General features: G+C 45.1%; 1 protein-coding gene across 2 annotated transcripts in view; it reads right to left on the bottom strand.

Annotated features, from left to right (window-relative positions):
• Positions 1-1023: 1023 nt before the first annotated feature.
• Mphosph9 (M-phase phosphoprotein 9) overlaps positions 1024-23039 on the bottom strand; it is a 75214-nt gene continuing 53198 nt past the window's right edge. For both annotated transcript variants that reach the window (XM_021163264.1, XM_021163261.1), the window contains exons 16-23: positions 17924-18058; positions 16168-16361; positions 13741-13887; positions 12773-12893; positions 11784-11884; positions 10830-11077; positions 9788-9856; positions 1024-5197 (exon numbers count right to left, since the gene is read on the bottom strand). In XM_021163264.1, the coding sequence (XP_021018923.1) occupies positions 5096-5197; positions 9788-9856; positions 10830-11077; positions 11784-11884; positions 12773-12893; positions 13741-13887; positions 16168-16361; positions 17924-18058 (1117 nt within the window). In that variant the 3' untranslated portion in view covers positions 1024-5095. The remainder of the gene's footprint in view (positions 5198-9787; positions 9857-10829; positions 11078-11783; positions 11885-12772; positions 12894-13740; positions 13888-16167; positions 16362-17923; positions 18059-23039) is intronic.

The following is a 23039-nucleotide window of genomic DNA, read 5'->3' on the forward strand; positions in this document are numbered from 1 at the left end:
CCAGGGGCGACCGCGCTCGGGGAGGCACCCGGGGAGCTGGCGGCGGCTTCGGGGTTTTGTTTTTTTTTTTGGATTAAACTCCTCCGGAGACGGGCGACACTCTTAGGGAACAAGGAGTGGGGAAAGCCACGGGGCGCTGGGAAGACTAGGGGCGGGCAGGCCCCGCGCTGGGTCCTTGTGGAAACCCGAGGTCTCTGCCTCCTGCCGTAGAGTCCTTTGCACAAGACTCCCGGCGAGAAAAAGTGAAAAAACGCCCGCTGGCCATCAGCAGAGGGAGGGGTGGCCGCCCAACAGGGTGTGCAGCTCAGGTCCCCACCTCCCAGACTGCAGGATCAGGTCCAGAACAAGCTTCACCCCCATGCTCTTCTCCCATAGGACGCGCCGGTTGTCACATTAAAAGACCAAGAGGGTCCTTGGTGAGACTCAAAAAAAAAAAGAAAAAAAAATGCCAAGGTTTTTTTGTTTTGTTTTGTTTGGTGGGTTGCACAATGACAGTCCTGTTTGTTAAAACTTGAAGTCATGGAACTAAGAAAAGCAAAAAAATCTAACACCTAGTGATGATTACCATATGGACAAGAGAGACAAGCCCACTGCTTGTCACTGGACACTGCCCCCAAGATAGTATCCAGACAAAGCGAGGGAGCAGAGGACCACACCAGGTGTTCATCTCCCCGGGCGGGCGCAGTGGAGACTGTGCAAGGGCTTGGAGAGGCAGTTTTACAGAATATGATGTCCACACCCAGACAAGGGAAGATGTTCGCTAAATACTCCTACTGTGAAGTCACCAAAAGGTGCCCTAAGGTGTATTTAGAAACACTATTACACACACACACACACACACACACACACACACTCCTCTAGGCTGAGGCTCTATGCCACTGGTTGCCTGGAATTTATTTCCTGAATTAATTTTAATATTCTCAAGACTATTAACCAAACCATGCAGCTCCCGGGACTTGAAGACCATCATTAAAATCCAACTCTCCCAGACAGTATGAATAAAGCTCACAGATACCATGAAAGTTCATGTCCACAAATATTTATTGAATGCCTAAATGCACAATGGAAGGTGCTATAATGTGGTCCCTGCTCTCATGGAGCTCACACCTTCATTACTCCATCCAGTATCTGACCAGATTTAAAAAACAAAACAAAACAAAAAACAAACCCCCACAACAAGCACTGACCAGCAGCAGCACTGTAGGAAGCCATAACTGATTGTCACACTGTGGGTCACTGTCACAGTTCAAGTGTACAATGTAAGACAGGATTATCTTTGAACTCTGTAGTCACAGTGAAGGCATGGCAGGCAATGATCAGCAGATGCATGGTTATGGCTTGACCCCTCGCGTAGCTGAGGGCTCTTGTGAAACAAAGGGCAAACCACCAGATGGAGGAAAAAAAGCTAGCAAGGTCCTAAGAGCACTGCACTAGCCTAACACGGGATGAAATGTTCATATTGCTCTTGGCAGAACAGGAAATCATTTCTGGCAAAATCTGTGCACCACCAGGGCTTTAATCAGACTGGCAACATACAAAAGTGTGCAGGATCCACTGATGAATGTGACTTCCAAGGGTCCCTGCCTGTCACTTACTTTTTTAAGGTTCTTAAAGACTTGCAGCACAAAGTTGCACATTTAGAATTAGTGAAAACTTTTCTTGGGATATGAGAAATTTAAGATGATGAGAATTTAGATTTACTACATATTTGGGTGCAGGGTTCAAAAGACAAGCAGAATTTGGCAAAGCCCCTGGCTTCCCTGGGTTAAAAGGTAACTAACACTAGCCTTGCTTTAAGCCCATATTTATGTCCAGCACTCAGCGGCAGGCCCCTCTTGCAGGTGGTCGACAGCTTTGAGAGGTCTAATCATGGACCTTTTGAAGGAAACGTTACTTTAGTTAAGCCAACATTAAACCATAGTGGAAAGAAGTCAGCATTTATACTCAATAAACCCCATTCATCCATTAAAATCAAAATACTTTCTGAATTTACATTTGATGGGTTAACTTTTTATAATTTTCAGTCAGCTAATAAATAAATAACATACCAAGGATTTCATTTAAAATCCAAGAAAGCCCTTGATTTTATCAAAGAGCAAAGATAACATAGACCACCTAACACAAATGACAACCCAATGTAGTGACTGTACAAAATTATCAACCTTAAAAAGAAATCACTGGGTTGGGAACATAGCTCAGTGGCAGAGTTGCCTAGCGTGTGCAAGACCCTAGTATGCCTTAAAAAAAAAAAAAAAATCATGAGGCCAGAAAGATAGTTTAGTGGTTGAGAGCACTGACTGCTCTTCTAGAGGGCCTGGGTTCAATTCCCAGCAACCACATGGCAGCTCACACCAATGCACATAAAAATAAATAAATCATTTTTAAAAATCACTATTTCAACATCGCAGGAACTGGCTAATCTGAATCGTGCTGTTTGGTGCACACTCACTTCACACTGGCCAATCTGCACTGAAAGGATTCTCCTATCCTTTGGTCTCTACCTGAGTCAGGGTGTGGCCCGGGATTGTCTGGCTCCAAACCTCCCTTCTCTGGTCTCTTTCAGCAGTGCTTTAGCTCTAGCTAATTCGTCTCCTGGAGCCATCCCTCATAGCTCCCAGAGTGGCTTTGTGAGAAGCACAGCTCCACAGCTGCAGAGTTTATTTTCTATGTACGTGTTAAAAGGCACTTCTCAGAAGCTGCAGGCTCACTGAGATTGTTTTTTTTTTTTTGTTTTTTGTTTTTTGTTTTTTAATACTAGCTGCAGTACATCCCAGCATAGAAACAGTTTGCCTCTCTTGGGTAACAGATGCTCTTTAAGACTGCTACCCTGCCCACTTTTAGGCTGAGCTGCTTTTTAGCTGAGTGTTCATAAGATACGCATTACTCGGGGCAGAGGCAGCTGCAAGAACTTCCCTTGGTGTCTTTCTTTATAGCTGTGAGGAAGAAAAGAATGAAATATCTCTTTCAAATAAGTAATTGATAGTTTACATCTATTACACACTTCAAAAACCAAAGCATATGCTTTCTGAGGAGCGCAGAAGATGTTTTGATGGCGCTTAATACCTTTTTTGGAATTAGCCAATTATAGGCACCCAAGAAGATAACTCCTTGGCAAGATAAAGCTAGTGGCAATTTCTTCTTCTTCAGGATGCAGTTGACTATACAATGAGAGGAGGGAACGATGAGACACGCGGGAGCACTGTCAGCTTGTTTGGGCAGTCATGTTTGTTGGTGCCAGCGCACGTGCCCTCACACACAAGGCAAGCACGCTACCACCACGTGGACAGTACTCTCAGCTTGTCAGTTCTGCATGTCACATGGAAGGACATATTAAAAAATAGACTATTCCTTTGTAAGTACTCATCACAACTATACAAGATCTTGCTTAAAAAGAACCTTTTTTTTTAACTGTAACATAATTTTTAAAAGGCTGAAAGAAAAATCAAGAATAAAGGCACTTGCTTCTAATGATAGGAAATCCTGATTAAGTAAGCCTTCACTGGTTACTGAAGAGGAGCTCAAGGATTAGGGATTATCCCAAGGGTCCCCTCCTGCCTGAGAGTCCCAAGTTGAACAGGGCATAGGTGAAGCTTTGGTGAGAAAATGCTCGAGACAACGTGAACCTGCTGAGACACATACACTGTAATGGAGCTGCCTGAATGCCTTGGGTTATTCTAAGTAGTTTCTCATTGTGGAGAAAGAACTCAATGGCAAACCAAAATCAAAAGCCTGAGCCCTGGCCCTGTAAATCAACTGTGAGAGCTCAGACGACTCTGTCTGCAGACTCAGAGCACAAATACGTGGGTGCTGGGTTCGCACTGGTCACCAGAGAGTGAGTGGGTGAGCAGCCCAGACATCACCAACAGTCCCAACACAGGCAGGATACTTGCTGCTCCTAGTTGGGAACAGCTTCTCCTGCCCACACAGCGCTCTTACAGAGAATTAGGGAATGGCACCCAGGTGACGGGCTACAGTCTGCTGCAGGGCCCTGGGGAACACACATCCTCTGTCCATTACCAGGCAGGGTAGAGTGCTCTGGGCATAGAACAATGGTTCTTACAGCGGCTACAGTGGAAGTGCTTTTCTCTTTGGCAAGGGTGGGGGTGGGTGGGTCGGTCAGAAGGTTAAGAGGGTAAAACTCTTCCAACGATGACTTTGGGAGCTAAAGCTTTATGCTTAATGGAAACTGGAGCCACCCTGGGAACAGTCCAAGGTGGGCCACAACGTAAAGCATGAATGATGCACGGGCAGAAAACCCAGCTATCCACCTGCCACTTCCAGCTCTAATCATTTTCTTTCCTCACAAACAAAATTATTGTAGAGAAATAAGTTGTATTTGCGTAGTTTTTAAAGTCTCCGGCACTCAAGAACTACTTTTTTTTTTTTTTTAAACCATTGACTTCCTGGGGTGGGAAGGGATCTGAACGTGCCAGTGTATATGTAGAGGCCAGAAGACAACTTGTGGGAGTCGTTCCTCTTTCTAACGCGTGGGTCCTGGACCTTAAACGGGTCCTCAGGCTTGGCGGCAGGCGCTTCTACCTGCTGAACCTTCTTGCTGGCCCAATTATTCTGCTATTCAAGGCGTGTGTTTCACACAGGAATTGTGTGATCATTCCCTAAAAACTTCTACAGAACCTAAATGCGAACTGTACTGTAATATTTGAAATATCTAGCATGTCAGTCTATCCTTATGGAAGCTGCTAAGTATTTATTTTAAAAATGAATTATATTTACAGTGTAGAACAAGTTTATAAACCCAGTGTGCAAAGTTCATTGTAAAAGGGTAACACTATTTCTTTACAAACAAGCTGCCTCCCCAGTTACATTTCCTTCTTGTTGATAGAAATTGGAGACATATGCTATTTAAAAATAATGCTTTTTAAATAGTAAAATATACAAGAGGTTCCTGAGCATAACAAAAATATCTTGAAAATATGTGGCCATTTTAAGTATAAAATAGCAGGTGTAAGAATAGCATGATTGTAAAACTACCGTCTGAAGGCGTATAAACAGTAGAAAAGAGCTGGCCTTTTCCGAGTGCATAATTGTTACATTAGTGCAAACAAAAATGTCTCAAGTTTAATGGCTACCAGTCTCAAAGATTTGCAGAGCTGCGCAAAACATGAAACTTCTTGAGGGTCATCCGAACTGAGCCCAGCTCACGATTGATCTTCTCCAAACGATCTTCCAAGGCCTCCTAGGTAACAGTAATGGGGAGATAATGAGAATCCTCATCAAACCCTCTGGGTCTACAGTCAACAACCGCCATCTACAGACTTTTTGGTTGCAGCACGAGAGCCCAAGTACACACATTTTAAAAATGACAGATTTTAAGCCGGGCGTGGTGGCGCACGCCTTTAGTCCCAGCACTCGGGAGGCAGAGGCAGGCGGATTTCTGAGTTCGAGGCCAGCCTGGTCTACAAAGTGAGTGCCAGGACAGCCAGGACTACACAGAGAAATCCTGTCTCAAAAAACCAAAAAAAAAAAAAAAAAAAAAAAAAAAAAAGGCAGATTTTACTTTCTACACAATCTTTTTTTTTTTTTTTTTTTTTGAGACAGGGTTTCTCTGTGTGGCCTTGGCTGTCCTAGAACTAGCTCTGTAGACCAGGCAGGCCTCAAAATCAGAGATCTACCTCTCTCTGCCTCCAGAATGGTGGGATAAAAATCATGCGCCCCCCACTGCCTGGCCAACAACTCTTCTCAAACTGAACAGTGGATTGGCTTCTCAGCCCTTCCAAATAAGCTGGGCAATTTAAGGATCCTCCGTCTGCAGGGCACTCTTGACCATATGGGAATTCTTCACGGCAGAGCAGCCATGAGAGGAGTGACGACCTGAGACTGTATGTGCAGAGCCTAAAGGTGCTCGCTCTCCACTGGTTTTCAGAGAAGTGTGTATACTGGATGCTGCTGTAGCCACAGACATAACTTCCACATAAACTGACCAACTTCTCTTTAAAATGTTACTGGAGACTTCAAGAAAAAAGATTTAATAATTAATGATGAAGAAATACAGCTAATGATACCTTGTGGCCTCCCTTCCCCCAGCCTGGAACTTGCTTGCTCAAGGGTGGAGCTAACTGCTCATTCGTCCTGCCACGCCTACTGCTGGAACCTGCCTTTGCTGCCTGGAGGCACACACGTGTCGTCCTGCTACTGGACCCTGAGTTACTTGGCGGGAAATTGGGTTCCCTCCCCCTTCCTTTATAACTGAGTGTCTGAAAATAGTAAAATTGAGCCTTGATCAGAATGTTTGTTGTCTTGGCTCCATTGTTTCTTCCGCCCCGTCTAGATTCCTCTTTTCAGTTCGAACTGCCATTCTCAGTTGAACCGTTCGTGTTGTGGACTGCGGGCAGGCCGCAACAATACCTGGAATATATATTTACCGTCCTAGATAATATATTCCATATGGACTCAAATGGTACCCTAAAATAAAGCTTGTTATGTTTAACAATTTTAATAAAATGATTACATGTCCACACAAAGACAGGTGACCAAAGGGAAGGACCACCCTCTTCTTCCCTGTTCCCCTTGTATATATGCACATCCTTTTTAGAAGGGGAAAACCTAGTGTGGAAGGTTTCAAAGACTGTTCCCTTTGAACTTTCTTGGCATGTTACAACGTGTCTTCTGACAACATCCTCCTAAATTAATGTACAATATTCCTTTGCAAGTAACACATTTCACCAGGAATCTTTCCGTACAAGTTTAGGTTGCTTCTAATTTTGGACACTATAAATAAGGCTGCAGTACATTTCTTAAGCATATCTCTTTGCAGTATCTATAAATACTGCCTTTGCAATCACTGGCAACAAGGAAGAGAGCATTTTGGTTCAAAGAAAGGCAGATTTCTGCATTCCAGAAAGTCTGGTGATTTGTACTTGCATTGTCTACATGCTATGAATTGCTTTCAAAAAGGAAATAAAACACCTGATAAACTGGACATGTTCATAACCCCAGAGCTAGTGAGGTGGAGGCAGGAAGCTGAGGAATTCAAAGCCAGCGTAGGACCATAGTTCAAAGAAACTGAAAACTCAATCTACTGATGTAATTAGGGAGGGAAGGAAAGAACTTAAACAATTGTACTAGTGGGTTATCTTATATTTCTCTCTTTTCATTAACAGAAGTCTCTGTAGGGGATGGATATGGCTCAGCAGTCAAGAGGACTTCCTGCTCTTGCAGAGGACCAAGGTTTGATTCCCAGCACCCATGTGTTGGCTCACAACAGGCTGTATGTAACTCCAGTGCCCTCTTCTGGCCTCCTTGAGCACCAAGCACACATGTAGCACACATGTAGCGCACAGACACACATGCAGGAAAAACACACCCATACACATGAAATAGTTTTTAGAACCAGTAAAGCCAGGCATGGTGGCACACACCTTTAGTCCTAACACTCCGGGGCCAGAAGAACAAAGATCTCTGTGAGTTCAAGGCCAGCCTGTTCTACAGAGTGAGTTCTAGGACAGCCTGGGCCACACAAAGAAACCCAGTCTAGAAAAACCAAAATTAATTTAAAAAATATAATTTAATAGTAACAACAATAAAGACAAGCCTGAAGTAGTCCATGCTGACCTTGAACTCAATATATGGTTGATGATGATCTTGCATTTTGAATCCTGCCTCTACCTCTCAAACACTGTACCACATGTGTGTACCACCATATCCAGTTGTGTGTGTGTGTGTGCGTGTGTGTTGCTTGGGATGGGTTTACACGGTAGACAAATACCAACCTGCTATATCTCCAACTCGCCTTATTTTTTGAGACAGGCTCTTACAGCCTAGGCTGGCATCCAAATTAGGATCCTCGTGCCTCAGGCTGCAGAGGGTAGGGATGGCCTATGCTGAGCGGAGCAGCCATCTCTGCTTCAGTGTGAGACTCCTGAGAGCAGGCTGAGTGTTTCTGTCAGTGGTGCTGGAGAAAGGCCTGTGTGCTACACGAGTTACAACCCCAGCACTGCTCCAGCGAGGCTGGGCAACCCTCCCTGGCCCAGCTCTACCACCCTTCCCTTACACACATCCTCAATCCTTTCTCACTGTCACTTACTCTCTTAGGGACATGACACACATGAAGAGAATCTAACGCCCTTTCAGACGTCCTGTGAGGACAGAGCACTGCTGTTCATTATGGAAAACACACTAAGGAATTCCTAATGAGTTAGAATGGAAGTATCACCACATTCCCCTCCGCTTTCCTTGTGAAGTACCATGAGTTTCCCATTGTGAAGTATTCAATGAAATGATGGCGGAAGGGCTCAGCAAGTAAGATGACTTGCCATCAACAAGCCTGGGTTTGATCCTTGGGATCCAAGAAAAGGTGGAAAGAGAGAACCAACTCTACAAACTTGGCATCTACATATGTGTCGTGGAATGTGAATGCCCCCGACATCATACACACACAAATACATAACAATTAATAAAATCAATTTTAAAGCCGGGCGTGGTGGCGCACGCCTTTAATCCCAGCACTCGGGAGGCAGAGGCAGGCGGATTTCTGAGTTCGAGGCCAGCCTGGTCTACAAAGTGAGTTCCAGGACAGCCAGAGCTACACAGAGAAACCCTGTCTCGAAAAACCACGAAAAAAAAAATCAATTTTAAAAATTAAATTTCATGGGTATGGGGATAATCTGGCTGGTTAAACTTGTGTCCCCTTCCTCCCTCACTGCTCTATGTGCAGTTCTCCCAAAGCTGTACATTTAGTCAAAGAGGACAACCTTCCCCAGCGTAGAACCAGTCTTCTCTCAAGGCTATATGAGTAGCTGAGTTTCCCCTGTCAGAACTTGTAAAACAAGCCCTCAAAAGCAATTCCATTAGCTCGAGAGATGGCTCGGGGGTTAGGAGCAACGCCATATGGGTACTAGGAATTGAACTGATATACAGACACCAGGCACTGATACAGTGCACATATAAACACACAGGCAAACTCATCACACCCTAAAATGACCCTCTGCTCCTGAGGATGGAGTCACATCTCCCTAGCTGTCTTTCCAATCACAGCGCTCACTCTGTTTGTGAAGCACAACTGTTGTCAGGGCTTGCTAGATGGAGAGAGTCAGAAGTCACTGACAGATGGCAGTGGAGGAAGACAAGCCATCACACAGGAAGGCAGCACCTACTCAGCAATGTAAAATCTGTCACAGGCTTCTGGTGGGCTGAGGGGAACTCCCTAGCATGCCCAAGGCCCTGGGTTATGTTACCAGAGCCTTACCAAATAAACAATAAAATGTATGATATTTGCTACCATGAACAAACACCATTTTTTACATCTAAAGGCAAAAATTAATTTTATTCCTGACAACAAATGTAGCTATGGAATAACTATAACTATCAAATACTGACTACAAAGGGTAGCAGCTTTGACTGCTGCATTAGTAGCTAAGGTGGTATGAATGAGATGGCTCCCATAGGCTCATACATCTGAATACTTGGTCTCCAGTTGGTGGAAAGAATTAGGAGGCGTGGCCTTGTTGGGGGCGTGGCCTTGTTGGAGGTAGGGATGCAAAACTGTGAAAGCTTCCTGCTCTCCCCACTGTACTCTCTACTTCCTGTTTGGTGTCAAGATGTGAGCTCTCAGCTGCTGTTTCAGCCACCTATCTTTCACTTAGCCTTCACAAGACTCTAACCCTCTGGATCTGTAAGCCAAAATAAACAATCCCTTCTGCAAGCTGCACTGGTCATGGTGTATCCCAGCACTAGAAAAGTAACTAGCACAGTGAGCCATGCTGTAAGACTCCTCTCGGAGCACTGCCTCATAGCCACCCTTAACGCAGCTCACACTAAGCTGTCTCACCTGATTGAGTCTTGTTTGTAAAGTGATTCTTCCTCCAGGAGAAGGCATTCGGCTTAGTGCTGCCTCAATCTGTTAACAAGAGAAATTGTTCAAATAAAAACAAAAGAATTCTAGTTACTGGCAGTGAGCTTTCTGAGACAGAAAGGGAAGGAAAGATTTCAGCTTGGCATTTTCTTGTCCATTTTGACTTAAGTTGCCTCAATAGTGTGACTTCTAGTGCTGTCTGAGATACCCCATGCTACTATGTACACAAGGCAAATTCCCCACGATAGATCTGACACAATGATCTCCTTTGTGGTAGTCTGAATAAGAACGGCCCCCATAGGTTCACATAGCCGAATGCTTAGTCATCAGGGATTGAGGTGTGGCCTTGAAGGAGGAAGTATTACTAGGGTGAGCTTTGAGGTTTCAAATGTCCATTATAGATGGTGGCTCACAACCATCTATAATGGAATCTGATGCCCTCTTCTGGCACACAGCAGGTGTACATGCAGATAGAGCACTCATATCCATAAAATAAATAAATCTTAAAAAAAAAAAAAAAAGCCCATGCCAAGGCCAGAGCAGCTCCCCTTGCTGCCTGCATATCTTGATGTAGAACTCTTAGCTGCTATTCCAGCACCACGTCTGCATGTATGTCACCATGCTCCATGCCAGGATGATAATGGACTACACATCTGAACCCATAAGCCAGCCCCAATCCAATGTTTTCTTTTCTAAGAGCTGCCTTGGTCATGGTGTCTCTTCCTAGCAATAGGACCGTGAGCAGAGGATTCTTGTTTTTACTTTTTTTCTGTCAGTGGGTTTTGTTTATGCTTGTGTGTTTGGTTTGCTGTTTCTTTTGGAAACAGGGTCTCACAGTCCAGCCCGAGGCTGGCTGTCGACACGTGATCTTTCTGCCCCGGCCTCTCTCGAGCTGAGACACGAGCACGCACCAGCACGCCCAGCCTAGTACGTCCCTTCTGACTATTCCCTAGACGCAAGCATTAGGTTCAGAAAAACCATTTTTTTAAGTATTTTAAAATATACTTGTTTGGTTTACCTGGTCTTTTTCTTTTGTAAGTTCATCAAAAAATCGCTCCGTTTCAGCTAGGGTCCTAATCTTTGCTGTATACTCAAAACCGTTGTCCTGTGGTGCTGCTGATCCCGGCTGATACTGCTCCAGGCTGACTGACTTACTCTTCTCCCAGGCTTGTCTCTCGGACACTTTCTTCAGTCCATTTGGTGAGTGTTCAGGACAAGAGCTAGGATTAACAGGGTCATCACTGGTTTTTTCTGAATACTTTTTTTCTGTCAGGAAAGAACGAAATTTCTTATGCTTCTTATTAACTTTTGTACCAGACTGAATATTCATTAAATACCCAGCTCAGGCTCACTTCCTGAAAGGAGCTGCTATATGGCCTAACCTTAGTCATAAGAAGGGAAGCAGCTTTTCCTTCTCCCCCTCGCAGTTTCTTGAGACAGGGTCTCACACACATCCACGCTAGCCTGGAACTCACTGAGTAGCCCAAAATGGCCCTGAAGTCATAGTAACTCTCCTGCTGCAGCCACGAGAGCTGGGATAAAAGATGTGAACCCCCTCCACAACTGAAAAATACACACTCTGTGCTTATTACACAGGAACTCTGGAAGGTGTACCCGTGGCTTAATCATCTTTAAAAGTTCTCTTAATGACTTCAAATAAACTTTATGTAAATATAATTCAGTTTCAGAAAAGTTTAAGAACAATGATTTATCACATTTGGGAGACATGTTCTAAACCCTGAAACACTTAACATTGTTATACAAAGTGACGTCATATAGCTTACAGATTTATTTCAGGGACAGTGTAAAGAGGGGAGCTGTATAGAACTGTCTAGTGGTGACAACCAGCACCCATACAGCAGGCACAGAGTGAATGCTCAGGCACAGACCGTCTTCAGAGCCTTGCAGAGACACCAGAACTTTGGGAAACAAATGCCTCTAGCTATGACCAGCAATTTTTAGGAAAAGATACCTTCTGAGTCATCTAGCAGAAACTGGAGCTGCTTCCTTGCAGTGGTTTGTTGTAACGTGGACACAGGAACGGTATCTAAATCATCCAAAAGGATATCAAATCTAGTGAATGAAGCAAGCGACTCGTGAGAAAAGTGTGAAGTGAGTTTCCCTATCTCTCTAGAGAGCTGAGCTGGCACCCTACGAACTCACAGTCACATGTTTCCGTAAAAGAAAGCTAGTCGTATTGACTGGCAAAGCTGGCACTGAACCTGGCTTTCCTGACACAAAATTCTATTCCCACATCAGAAGCTTAAAGCGCTGGTGGCTGTGCATCCTCTGTCCTCCATGGCAAGCTTCTGAACAGGCAGGGCAGGCAGCAGCACCCAGCTTGCTCAGAAGGTGGACATGGGGTTCACTGTGCTTAGGCCACTGCGTCTGGAATCCAGTGGTCATGTCCTTCCCAATTCATCACTCACGGCTGGCCTACTTCAGGAGTGGAAACACTGCATCTAGAGACAAGTGCCTGCCACCCTCACACCCACTAGCTGGCACCAAAATGTCCCTAAATCACGCTCCTCCTCAGGAGCACAGAGAGCCTCTTCTACATCTAAACTCTGCTGAGGTGCTGAGGCGACACTTCATGTCCATCAACAGCAAGTTTCCATAGTTAAAAACTATTTCCATACATTCCAATACCTGATTTTTCCATATGATACTCATATAAAGGACCTAAAGCCACAGGGCCCCATGACCCGACAGCTGGAGCCATATTGATGGCTTAAAACTATCGCTGGGGTCAGGAAGATGGCTCAGTAGGTAAAGGAACCTGCCTCCAAACCCACATGGTGGAAGCAGAGATCCAGCGCCACAGGCTGTCCTCGGATCTGCACAAATTCACCATGGCACACACACTCGCTCACACACACACACACACACACACACACACACACAAAATCAATAAAATGTTTTAAAAATATATTTTCAATCCCACGGCTTCACAGAACTCACCGAACTGGACTGCTTTCATTTTTGCTAAGGAGATGACTAAATCCAGGGGACAGATTTTCTTTAGGAGACCGTTTAGGACTATAAGCCACAGTCACTGGAGTTAGCATAATCTCTCTTTTTGCTAAAGAAGAAAGCAAAGAAGACATCAATCTTTCCTCTGTGTTATGCTGGCAGGACTTACTCCTAATTCTACAGAGAATGAAATTCCACAGCAAAACTTGACAGCATTGCAGGGGACGCAAAGTGAAAATTAAACAACCCATAATTCTAATGTCTAGAGGCAAACCCTGCTGATGTGTTAGCATACCAGACTATAGTCTCAGCACTCTGGCTCAAAACTGGTTTTTCAAGATTTTAGAAGTCGAGTGTAAATAAGGCAGAAACGCCAGTGCAGGAGAGATTGTCCCTGGAACACAGGAAAGACAGACTTCCCTGAGTGGGTGGGAATGTAGACACTGAGGACACGGAAAGGCAGTGCTGAAGCTCTAGAGTGAGCGGGAACCCTGGGAAGGAAAAGCTACAGACGCCAAGCACAGGGCAGAGATGCAAAAAGAATCTTCTCTGACTTCCGTAAACTGTCTCAATTAGTATTTAACAGCTATCGACGTGATCCAAACTCTCAAAAGCTTTTGGCTTTTCTGAACCAACTTCTTTTTCTTATGATACTAAGGACCCCCATCCATGCTAGGCCAGGGCTCCACCACTGAGCTATATCCCAAACCCTTTTCACGTTGTATTTTTAAGACAGGGCTTGCTAGCCTTGAACTCACTTGGTAGCTCAGGCAGGCCTTGAACCTTAATCCTTAGCCTCCCAGGTAGCTGGGATGACAGACCTCTACTACAGGCCTGGCATATAATGAGGTTTCTTAGGTGATGTTTGTAGTATCTGTGTGCCCTCAGGGACCCCGCCCATGCTCAGCATACACAGGAAGTCTCTCTCCCTAGTGCAAGGCACACACATCTCTTACTTGGAGTGTTGGCTTTCCGATTGGAGGGTGGGAGAGACGACGACCTTTGTGAAGCCGAAGTCTGTCTCTTTGGTCTCTGCTGGGCACATTTCTCTGGGGAACGGCCTGTATTGACTGAAGGCTCAGTTTGCCGAGGATTCACTAATTCTGCATCAGACAAACATACACACACAAATAAGCGAGACCTGGCTTCCCCATCTGCTTTTCACAACCATCATGGCACAAGGTCCTCCACAGAGTGCACGCTCTGCTCAAAGCACTGCAATAATGATTTGCAAGTGCCCTGCGTTCTAATGATAAACTGCTTGAGAAGGAGTTTATAATGAACGCATCCTGGCTTCCTATTGCCATGGCATTCAAGGTGAGTGCTCCCCAGGAGTTTATTTTTAGGAAGCAGATTCCTAATGTGTTTACTAGGAGCTGCTGCTGCTGGATACTGCACCACAAAGCCGAGGGTGTGTGCCTCGTAGGTCTGAGAAGTGAGCAGGAAGCACTGAGAGCAAAGGAGCCAGGCATGGTGAGGTGAGCCCAGCACTTGGGAGGCGGAGGCAAGAGAGCAGAAATCAAGGTTACCCTCAGCAACACAGTGAGCTCCAGGCTAGTCCAGGCTCCATGAGATCTGGTCTCAAATAGAAAGAGGAGTAGAGGACAGAAAGAAAAAGATGGACGGTGGAAAGATAGGGATGGAGGGAGAAGAGAGAGAGAGAGAGAGAGAGAGAGAGAGAGAGAAGGCAGGGGGAAGCACACCTTGAAAGATATTCCTCTTCCTCAGTAATCACGAAAAAGAAAGAAAAAAATCTGTTTTTCTATATTTTTGGAACTCTAGATTCTGTTGCCTCAGCCTCCAAGTGCGGGAAAAGTAGGCATGTACCCCGCTGACCATTTAATTCCCTGTATTATTAATATAAAATGACTGTCACCATTTCCCAACAAGTGCAAGTAAGGCATACAGATGGAGACACTTACTCAGGAGTGCAGGCAAGGTGTGGTTTCAGTCTTCCTAGATAGCACACACAACGGATTATATGCCTGTGCCGCCCAGCTCTCGAAAACATTATTATTATTATTACATGTAGGTGTGTATGTCAGCATATGGCTATGTGCACATGACTGCAGGTGCCTACAGAGGCTAGAGGCATCAGATATCCTGGAACTAGAATTTACAGATGGTTGTAACTGTGTCAGTGCTAGGAACTGAATTCAGGTCCTCAGCAAAAATAAGTGCTGTTATCCACTGAGCTATCTCAGGGTAGACCTCTTAAATGACCAGGTATGCAGCTTGCTTTATATAAAAGATACGGGCTATGCTAGGACAATTATAAATTATTATTAAGGGTTAATTTTCTATGAAATGGGGCTAGAGCAGTATCATCAATTAGGACTTTATTTCATTATCTTGAGAAATATATTTTATTTTTTGAGGCAGGTTTTCACTATGTAGCTCTGATAGACATGGTACATACTATGTAAACTAGGCTGGCCTGAGACTCCTGCCTCTGCCTCAAAAGTGCTGGGCTTCAAAAGCATGCAGTGCCATGCTTGGTGGACAATCTAATATTAAAGAATATAATATAAATTAAAGAAAAGCGCAGATAGCTTTTTCTTTCTTTCAACATTAAAAAGGGAATAAAGTACTCCTGGGGTAGCGTCTAGAAAGATGGCTCCTCACTTAAGAGTACTTGCAGTGAGTACTGAACTTGGGTTCAGGTCTCAGCAACCATACATCGGTTCACAAACATTCACAACCCCAGTTCCAGGGAATCCAATACTTCCATGGGCACCAGGTTTGCATGTGGGTGCATATTCATATATGCAGGTAAAACACTCACAGACATAAAATAAAATCACTCTTAAAATTAAAGAAATATGGGCTGGATATTGAAATTAAAGAAATATGAGCTGAGATGGCTCAGGAGTTAAGAGCATTGGCTGCTCTTCCAAAGGTCCTGAGTTCAAATTCTAGCAACCACATGGTGGCTCACAACCATCTGTGATGGGATCTGACGTCCTCTTCTGGTGTGTCTGAAGACAGCTACAGTGTACTTAGATATAATAATAAATAAAATCTCTGGGCCAGAGTGTGAGAAGGGCCAGAGCAAGCGGGGCCAAATAGAGCAAGCAGAAGTCCTGAATTCAATTCCCAGCAACCACATGAAGGCTCACAACCATCTGTACAGCTACAGTGTACTCACATACATAAAATAAGTAAATCTTTTTTTTTTTTTAGTTTTTTTTTAGTTATTCGAGACAGGGTTTCTCTGTGTAGCCCTGGCTGTCCTAGAACTCACTCTGTAGACCAGGCTGGCCTCGAACTCAGAAATTCGCCTGCCTCTGCCTCCCAAGTGCTGGGATTAAAGGTATGCGCCACCACTGCCTGGCAAAGTAAATCTTAAAAAAATAAAACAAAACAAACAAAGAAATACTTACTACTTGAAGAATCCTCTTTCTCTGTCTGTGTCCCCCAACTTTTAAATACTCTTTCTTCATCGAGTTCCTTTAAAGCCTTGATGATTGGTGGTGTGTCTGGAGTGTCCCTCTTCTTTTTAACCAGGAGGCTCACTGGTGAACTTCCAGCTGGTGAACTTCCAAGTGAAGAGTCCTTTTCTGGAGGAGAATGGTATCTAAAACAGTAGCTGCAATTGTAACTGCTGTGGGCTGAACATTTGCCAGCCCCCTAGCCCATACTGACCAGAGGCAGCCTAGCTTAGCTGGAAGACTGGACAGGACATGAGAGGGGAGCCTCATGATGGGATTGAAGGTCTTTATAAGAAAAGGAGGAAGATAGACTGGGTGGTGCACACATGCCTGTAACCCCAGTATTCAGGAGGCTGAAGCAGGAGGATGGTCAAGAGTTCCAGGCCAACCTTGGACACACAAGCAAGACTTGTCTCAAAAAAAAAAAAGAAAAGAAAAAAAAGAAATCTCTAGTCTCAGGAGGTCCCTGTACATAAACACACACATACAAATTAAAAATGAAAATAATACATTTAAAGTGAAAGAGAGAGAGAGGAGAAAACAGGGAGCACGCAGTCTGGTGCACACCACGAACAGGCCATGTGAAATGCAGCCAGGAGGAAAGCCCTCTCCAAGACCTCTGCTCTGCTGGCACCCGAACTGCAGAAATCCATAAACGTATCGAAGTCTACGCTCACTAGTTACAGCAAATCACACTAAGTTTACTAGGACTGTCAGGGGACCAACAGGAGAGTTGACCATTTATCTCATATGGCTGCTGTTATAATGCAAGTAATTAAAACTGAACCTGCACATAGCAAGCCAGTGCTTCATGGTCCTTTAAACAGGCTAGCATAGACAAACATTTCTGCCTCTATGGTACCCAGAGTACACTGCTGACCTTGCTCAGGCTATCCCGAGAGTGAGAGGATTTTCCTGTTGTCCTAACAACAAGCCTGCACTGTGCCCCTGAGCACAGGCAGAGAGCGCTACAAAGCCTATGAAGGTGAAACATCCTAAAGGCATTAGCCTCTCAGGACTGAGAACATGGATCCACTGCTAAGAGAGCTTACCTCGCAAGCAAAAAACAAAACAAAGCCGGGTGGTGGTGGCACACGCCTTTAATCCCAGCACTTGGGAGGCAGAGGCAGGTGGATTTCTGAGTTCGAGTCCAGCCTGGTCTACAGAGTGAGTTCCAGGACAGCCAGGGCTACACAGAGAAACCCTGTCTCGAAAAAACCAAACCAAACCAAACCAAACCAAACAAAACAAAGCCACACAAACTAGGCTCTAAAAGATAAGACAGTAAAAGATCAACTAGTGGATGTGGTGGCGCCTGCTGGAATCCCAGCTCATAGTGGTGAAGAGCAGAAGATCAAGTGTTTAATCAAGGCGTCCTGTCTACACTCTCACCCAACTGTGTCTACTCATCAACACTATCCTGAGTGGACACCTCCCCTTTCCATAATTAGAAATCCCTATCTCTGCAAGACAGCTGATTCACACCCTGTCCAGTCTTCACCCGCCCTCCATCCTGACTTTCACAACCCAGGAAGAACCTTGGGTCCAACTTCAAAGAGAAGGCAGAAATCCCAAGACAGGAACTGTTTCTTGCCTCCCCCGCTCCTGCCCCCTTCCCTTTCATAGCCTACTTTTGACTATTTCCTCTACCCAAGCCAGCTGCATCTCTACAAAAGCCTTCCTCAGCTGACCTCTGCCGTTATCTCACCCAGGAACACCGGCTTCCTCCAGCTGCTTGTCTAGCTTCCTGTCCCTGGGGTCCAGAGGCTGCCCAGTAAAGATGGAGTACTCTGCTCCTGGAATCAGCCACTTCCTCCTGCTGACATCTGAGGTGGCTACGGAGCTGTAGGGATAAGAAACATTCCACGGTATCACGAGGTTTGTCCTTCAGTTTAAAGAAAACATATATATTAAAAGTGGGTGAATATTTTGTTTGTGTACTGTATGTGTGTGTGGTACCCAACACAGCCAGAAGACATTAAATTCCCTAGAACTGGAGTTACCCATAACTATGAGCCCCCATGTGGGGATGCTGGGACTTGAACCCTGGTCTTCTGGAAGAACAGCCAGTGCTCTTAACCACAAACCATCTACCTAGCCCCTTGCACTTCAATTTAGAGCAAATATTTATATCAAAACAACCATCTCCAAGTCTGATTTACATTTGTACCGTGACTTAGACACCATATATGGACAACCTATACTTTAAAACTTAATTCTATTCTAAGGGGTTGTGTTGTTGTCTTGTTTTGCTTTGTTTTGCTTTTTTGAGGAGGGGATTTCAAGACGTTTTCTCTGTGGTAGCCCTGGTTGTCATAGAATTTGTTATTTAGACCAGGTTGGTCTCAAACTCTGACTCCCAAGTGCTGGAATTAAAGGTGTGTGCTGCCACAATCACCACCTGGATATTTTAAGGTTTTAAGATTCAACTGAACCTTTGAACATTCCCCTAAGATTAGGAAGAGTCGGGTGCTCAAGGCTCTGCACAGCCCCTACCTGCGTTCTAGCACACTTAGTCCCCGTCTCTCTACACTAGCTCAGAGGAAACAGATAAAGCACGGCTGCCTCCCCATTCCCTGCAAACACTACCTGCATCCTCTCGAATAGCAGTCACAGGCCTCAAGCTGCTTTCCGACTTCTCAGAGTGCCTATGATACCAGTGGCACAGGGCTATACTGTCACTTCCTCTGTCTGTGTGTGGAGTTCAAACCCTGGGACTCATATGGTGGAAAGGGAGAACAGACCCTTGCAAGTTATCTTCTTCTGTCCTTCACACACACACACACACACACACACACACACACGCATGCGCGCGCACACACGCACACGCACGCATGCACACACATGGATGCATGTGATGAGGACAATAAATAAAACACAAACTACTTTTTTTTTTCGACACAGGGTTTCTCTATGTAGCCCTGGGTGTCCAGGAACTCGCTCTGTAGACCAGGCTGGCCTTGAACTCACAGATCCGCCTGCCTCTGCCTCCCGAGTGCTGGGATTAAAGGCATGCGCCACTGCCTGGCTCAAACTACTTTTTAAAACCTCGCTTCCCTGAGGTTCGTATCACTTACTCAAATAGTAAATAAAATGTAAATAGTAATAATGCTAAAACCTCAGTTTGTTGAGGTTTCCACCTTGTCAAACCCTGCCCTATACTAGACTGTGAACCAGTGCAGGGTATGGTAGCCATGCCTTAAACTCTAGCATTCAGGATGCAGAGGACATGGATCTCTGAGTGCCAGGCCAGCTTGGTCTACTTAGCCAGGGTAGGAAGTTGAACAGCATCCTGGAGGCAGGAAAGAAAGCAGAGATCATGGAGGGAGTGCTGCTTACTGGCTTGCTCTCCAGGCTCCAGTACAGCCAGCTTCCTCTACACCATACCCCAGGTCTACCTGCACAGGAAGGCACTGCCCACAGAAGGCTGGGTCCAACCACACCAATGTCAATCAGAGCCAATCTAATAGAGGTAATTTTTCAGTTGAGGTTCCCTCTTCCCAGATGACTCCAGTTTGCGTCAAGTTGACAAAATAAACCAGCACAAACCTATCTCATCTCCAGGCCTGCTGTCACCACCGCACAAGGCAACTTCCAGGGCTATCCTTGACCTCTAGACCCAGTGACTCTGTCTACAAAGTCATCTACCTCCAAGGATACGACTGGACTCTGTCGTCAGAGGTCACAGCTCTAAGTAAACTAAACACCCCAATTCCTCCCGTCTTTGTACCTGTGGCTGTCAAGTATCATCCCGGCCAGCAGCTAGTGAGCCCAGGGTCCCTCAGCTCCCCAATCAATCCTAGCTTCTCCAGTTCCTCTGTCCACTCGGGAAAGCACAGCCGCCACCTCAACTATTCACAACCCTGAGTCCAGCTCTCACTATCTGACCGGAAGTAAAACCTCCAGCTTGACGGACGACGGGGGTTGGGGGGGGCTTACTTCCTGTCCATCCTCCGTGGCTGAGCTTTGCTGAACTGTCACCTGCCTGGGCCTACAGATCAACTCCATCCTGGACATTCCTCCCCTTGATCAGCAAGCTCTAACTCTGTAACAGCTCTTCCCAGCAGCCTTTAGTGGGGAGATAACCTCAGGTCTGACTTCAAAGCAGCAGCAAACCCTAAGAGAGCACACTGTCTTCCTCTCTGCTCATGTCATACTTAACCTGCTGGGTTAAGCTCACCGCTAGATTACGTTTCACTTCAACCCCAGGTCACTCTTGTCCTTTCAGAACCGATCTTCTGGTGAGCCTGGAGCTGTCCCCAGGCCTTGTTCACTGCCACACAGGCTCTCTGCCACTGAGCAACAGAACAGAGCCCTTTTCCCTCAATTTTTAAATTAAGAAACATTTCAAACACTCTTAGGAAATTACAGCGAATACTACAAGCGCCCACCTACCGACTCTCAGTCTTAACAGATGCTTAAATCTTAGCCATATTTGTTTTTAATTGTGAGACATAACGTTGTATACATATGTATAGCTGCATTTGTTAAACAAGGGCATGCTATCCACACCCTTTAACGCTTCTCCTCCAGTGTGTTCATGGTTTATTCATGCTGGCGTGCAGAGCTGTCAATCACTTCTCTCTTCTGAATGCACTCTGCTGATTTCGTCTCCTGGTGGTGGATGCTGTTTCAACAACGCTACTATTAACACGTGGGAGACTTAACCTAAAGCAAGTGTCTAAAAGCACAACCATGAAATCTGGGACATATCCATCACCTTCAGTCTTCTGGCTACTGTCAAACAGTCCTCTAGACAAGTGCCATCAATCTGCAGGCGGCCATTGCTATGCGTGAGTTCCTTTCTTCATCGTTGCCAAACTTTGGAATGAATTAAGTCTGGCTTGTCTGATGGCAAAAATGGTACATGCTATTATTTTAACTGGCATTTTTCCAATTTCTTAGGAAAATGAGCCTCTTTTCATTGCTATTGGCTGTTTGGATTTCTTTTTCTGTGCAGCTTCACATCTCTTTTTCCTTTTTCTGTGGAAGAAATTGTCTCCTCCTTTATTGAGTTATGGTAGATCGTTTGTATTCTAAACACTTGTCCTTTATTTTCGCTGTCATTAAAACAAATTACACACACACACACACACACACACACGCGCACGTGCGCACGTGCATGCACAAGCGAATGAGCCTTTGAATGGCTCTGTAGGTAAGAGTGTTTGCCACCCACCTGAGACCAGAGTTTGATCCTGGAAATCACATGATGGAAAGAGAACTGACTCCTGAAAGTTGTCCTCTGGCTTCCACACATAAGCAGTGGCGAGTACACATTCATGCACACACAGTTTAAAAATGTACACATTTCTTTTAAAGGTTTCACGCATGTGATACTGGGCATAAGGCCTTCACTTTGTTCTACGCCCCTTAGATTTCCACTACATACAACTAAAGCCCTGCTGAGTCTCTTCAGTCCCACAGTTCCCTGCTCACAGCAGACAAGGTCCTCAACGGGCACTCAGCATTCCCGCTCGCAGTTTTAAGGCCTTGACTGCATTTGTCAGATGGGAACTATGGGACACGCTGAAGCTGGTGTTAATTCAGGAAGGTGGAGCTCATTGGTAACACTGTATCTAGCATTTTCCAGGCCCTGGGTCCCATCCCCAGCACTTTAACGATTTTGTTGTAATGGTTTCAGATTACTTCATGGATAATACAAGAAACAGGTACCGTTTACCTGCAAAGTGCAGGAGCCTGACTTGGTATGGATTTACAAGAACATGGGCTTATCTTATAACGCCAATGGATAACTGACATCAAGGCCCTAGTAACTATTTCCCAGATCAATGTTCCTGGATTTTCTTTTGTAGAAACTGACTTTGTCTATATATTTCTGCATGTGTTTGTTATGAGAGGTCTACATGTATCTCAGAGCATTTGTGGAACTCAGAGCCCAGCTTGCAAGAGCTGATTTTTCTCCTTCCACCAGGTAGATCCAGGGATCAAACTCATTTCAGGCTTGGTGGCAAGGGCCTTTATCCACTCAGCCATCTTGCTAGCCCCAGTCACCAGCACTTTGAAAAGAAAAGAAAAATTCTATTTCTTTCTCACCTAATTTTTTATTGTTCTATATTTCACTATTAAAATTACTCCAAGTCAAGAGTGGTGGCGCACGCCTTTGATACCAGCACTCGGGAGGCAGAGGCAGGCAGATTTCTGAGTTTGAGGACAGCCTGGTCTACAGAGTGAGTTCCAGGACAGCCAGGGCTATACAGAGAAACCCTGTCTCAAAAAACCAAAAAACAAAAACAAAAACAAAAAAAAAAAATTACTCCAAATTGACAGTCCAGATGAGACATTTTAATACACATTTTAATCTACAAAAAGGCAAAAGAATAAAAACTACTTAGCTTTGTTGTTGCTATGCAAAAGCAGGAAGGCAATGTGCAAATGAGTCAACCTGCTTTGCTCCTCCCCTCCCCTCCAAGACATCACAATACAGCCCTTTAGCCCTGGCTGGCCTGTAACTCACTGTATAGATAAGGTTGAGCTCAAATTCAGAGGATCTACGTGTTTCTGCTCCTGAGTGCTGGGATTAAATATCTTAACGCATGTGTGTGCGTTCATTCACATGGATGCCGGAGGACAAGCTCAGATGTCAGCCTCAGAAGATACTGTCCACCTCCTTTGAGACAGGGTCTTTCGCTGGCTGGACTGACAGCCAGTGACTATCAGGGACCCTCCTATCTCCAAATCTCCAGTGCTAGGATTAAAACTATCAAACCTGGCTTGTTTTCTTTTTCTTTCTTTCTTTTTTTTTTTTTTGGGAGGGGGGAAGTTAGCTGTCCTGGAATTCTATCTGTACACCAGGCTGGTCT

Source organism: Mus caroli, chromosome 5 (assembly GCF_900094665.2).
Source record: "Mus caroli chromosome 5, CAROLI_EIJ_v1.1, whole genome shotgun sequence".
NCBI lineage: Eukaryota > Metazoa > Chordata > Mammalia > Rodentia > Muridae > Mus > Mus caroli.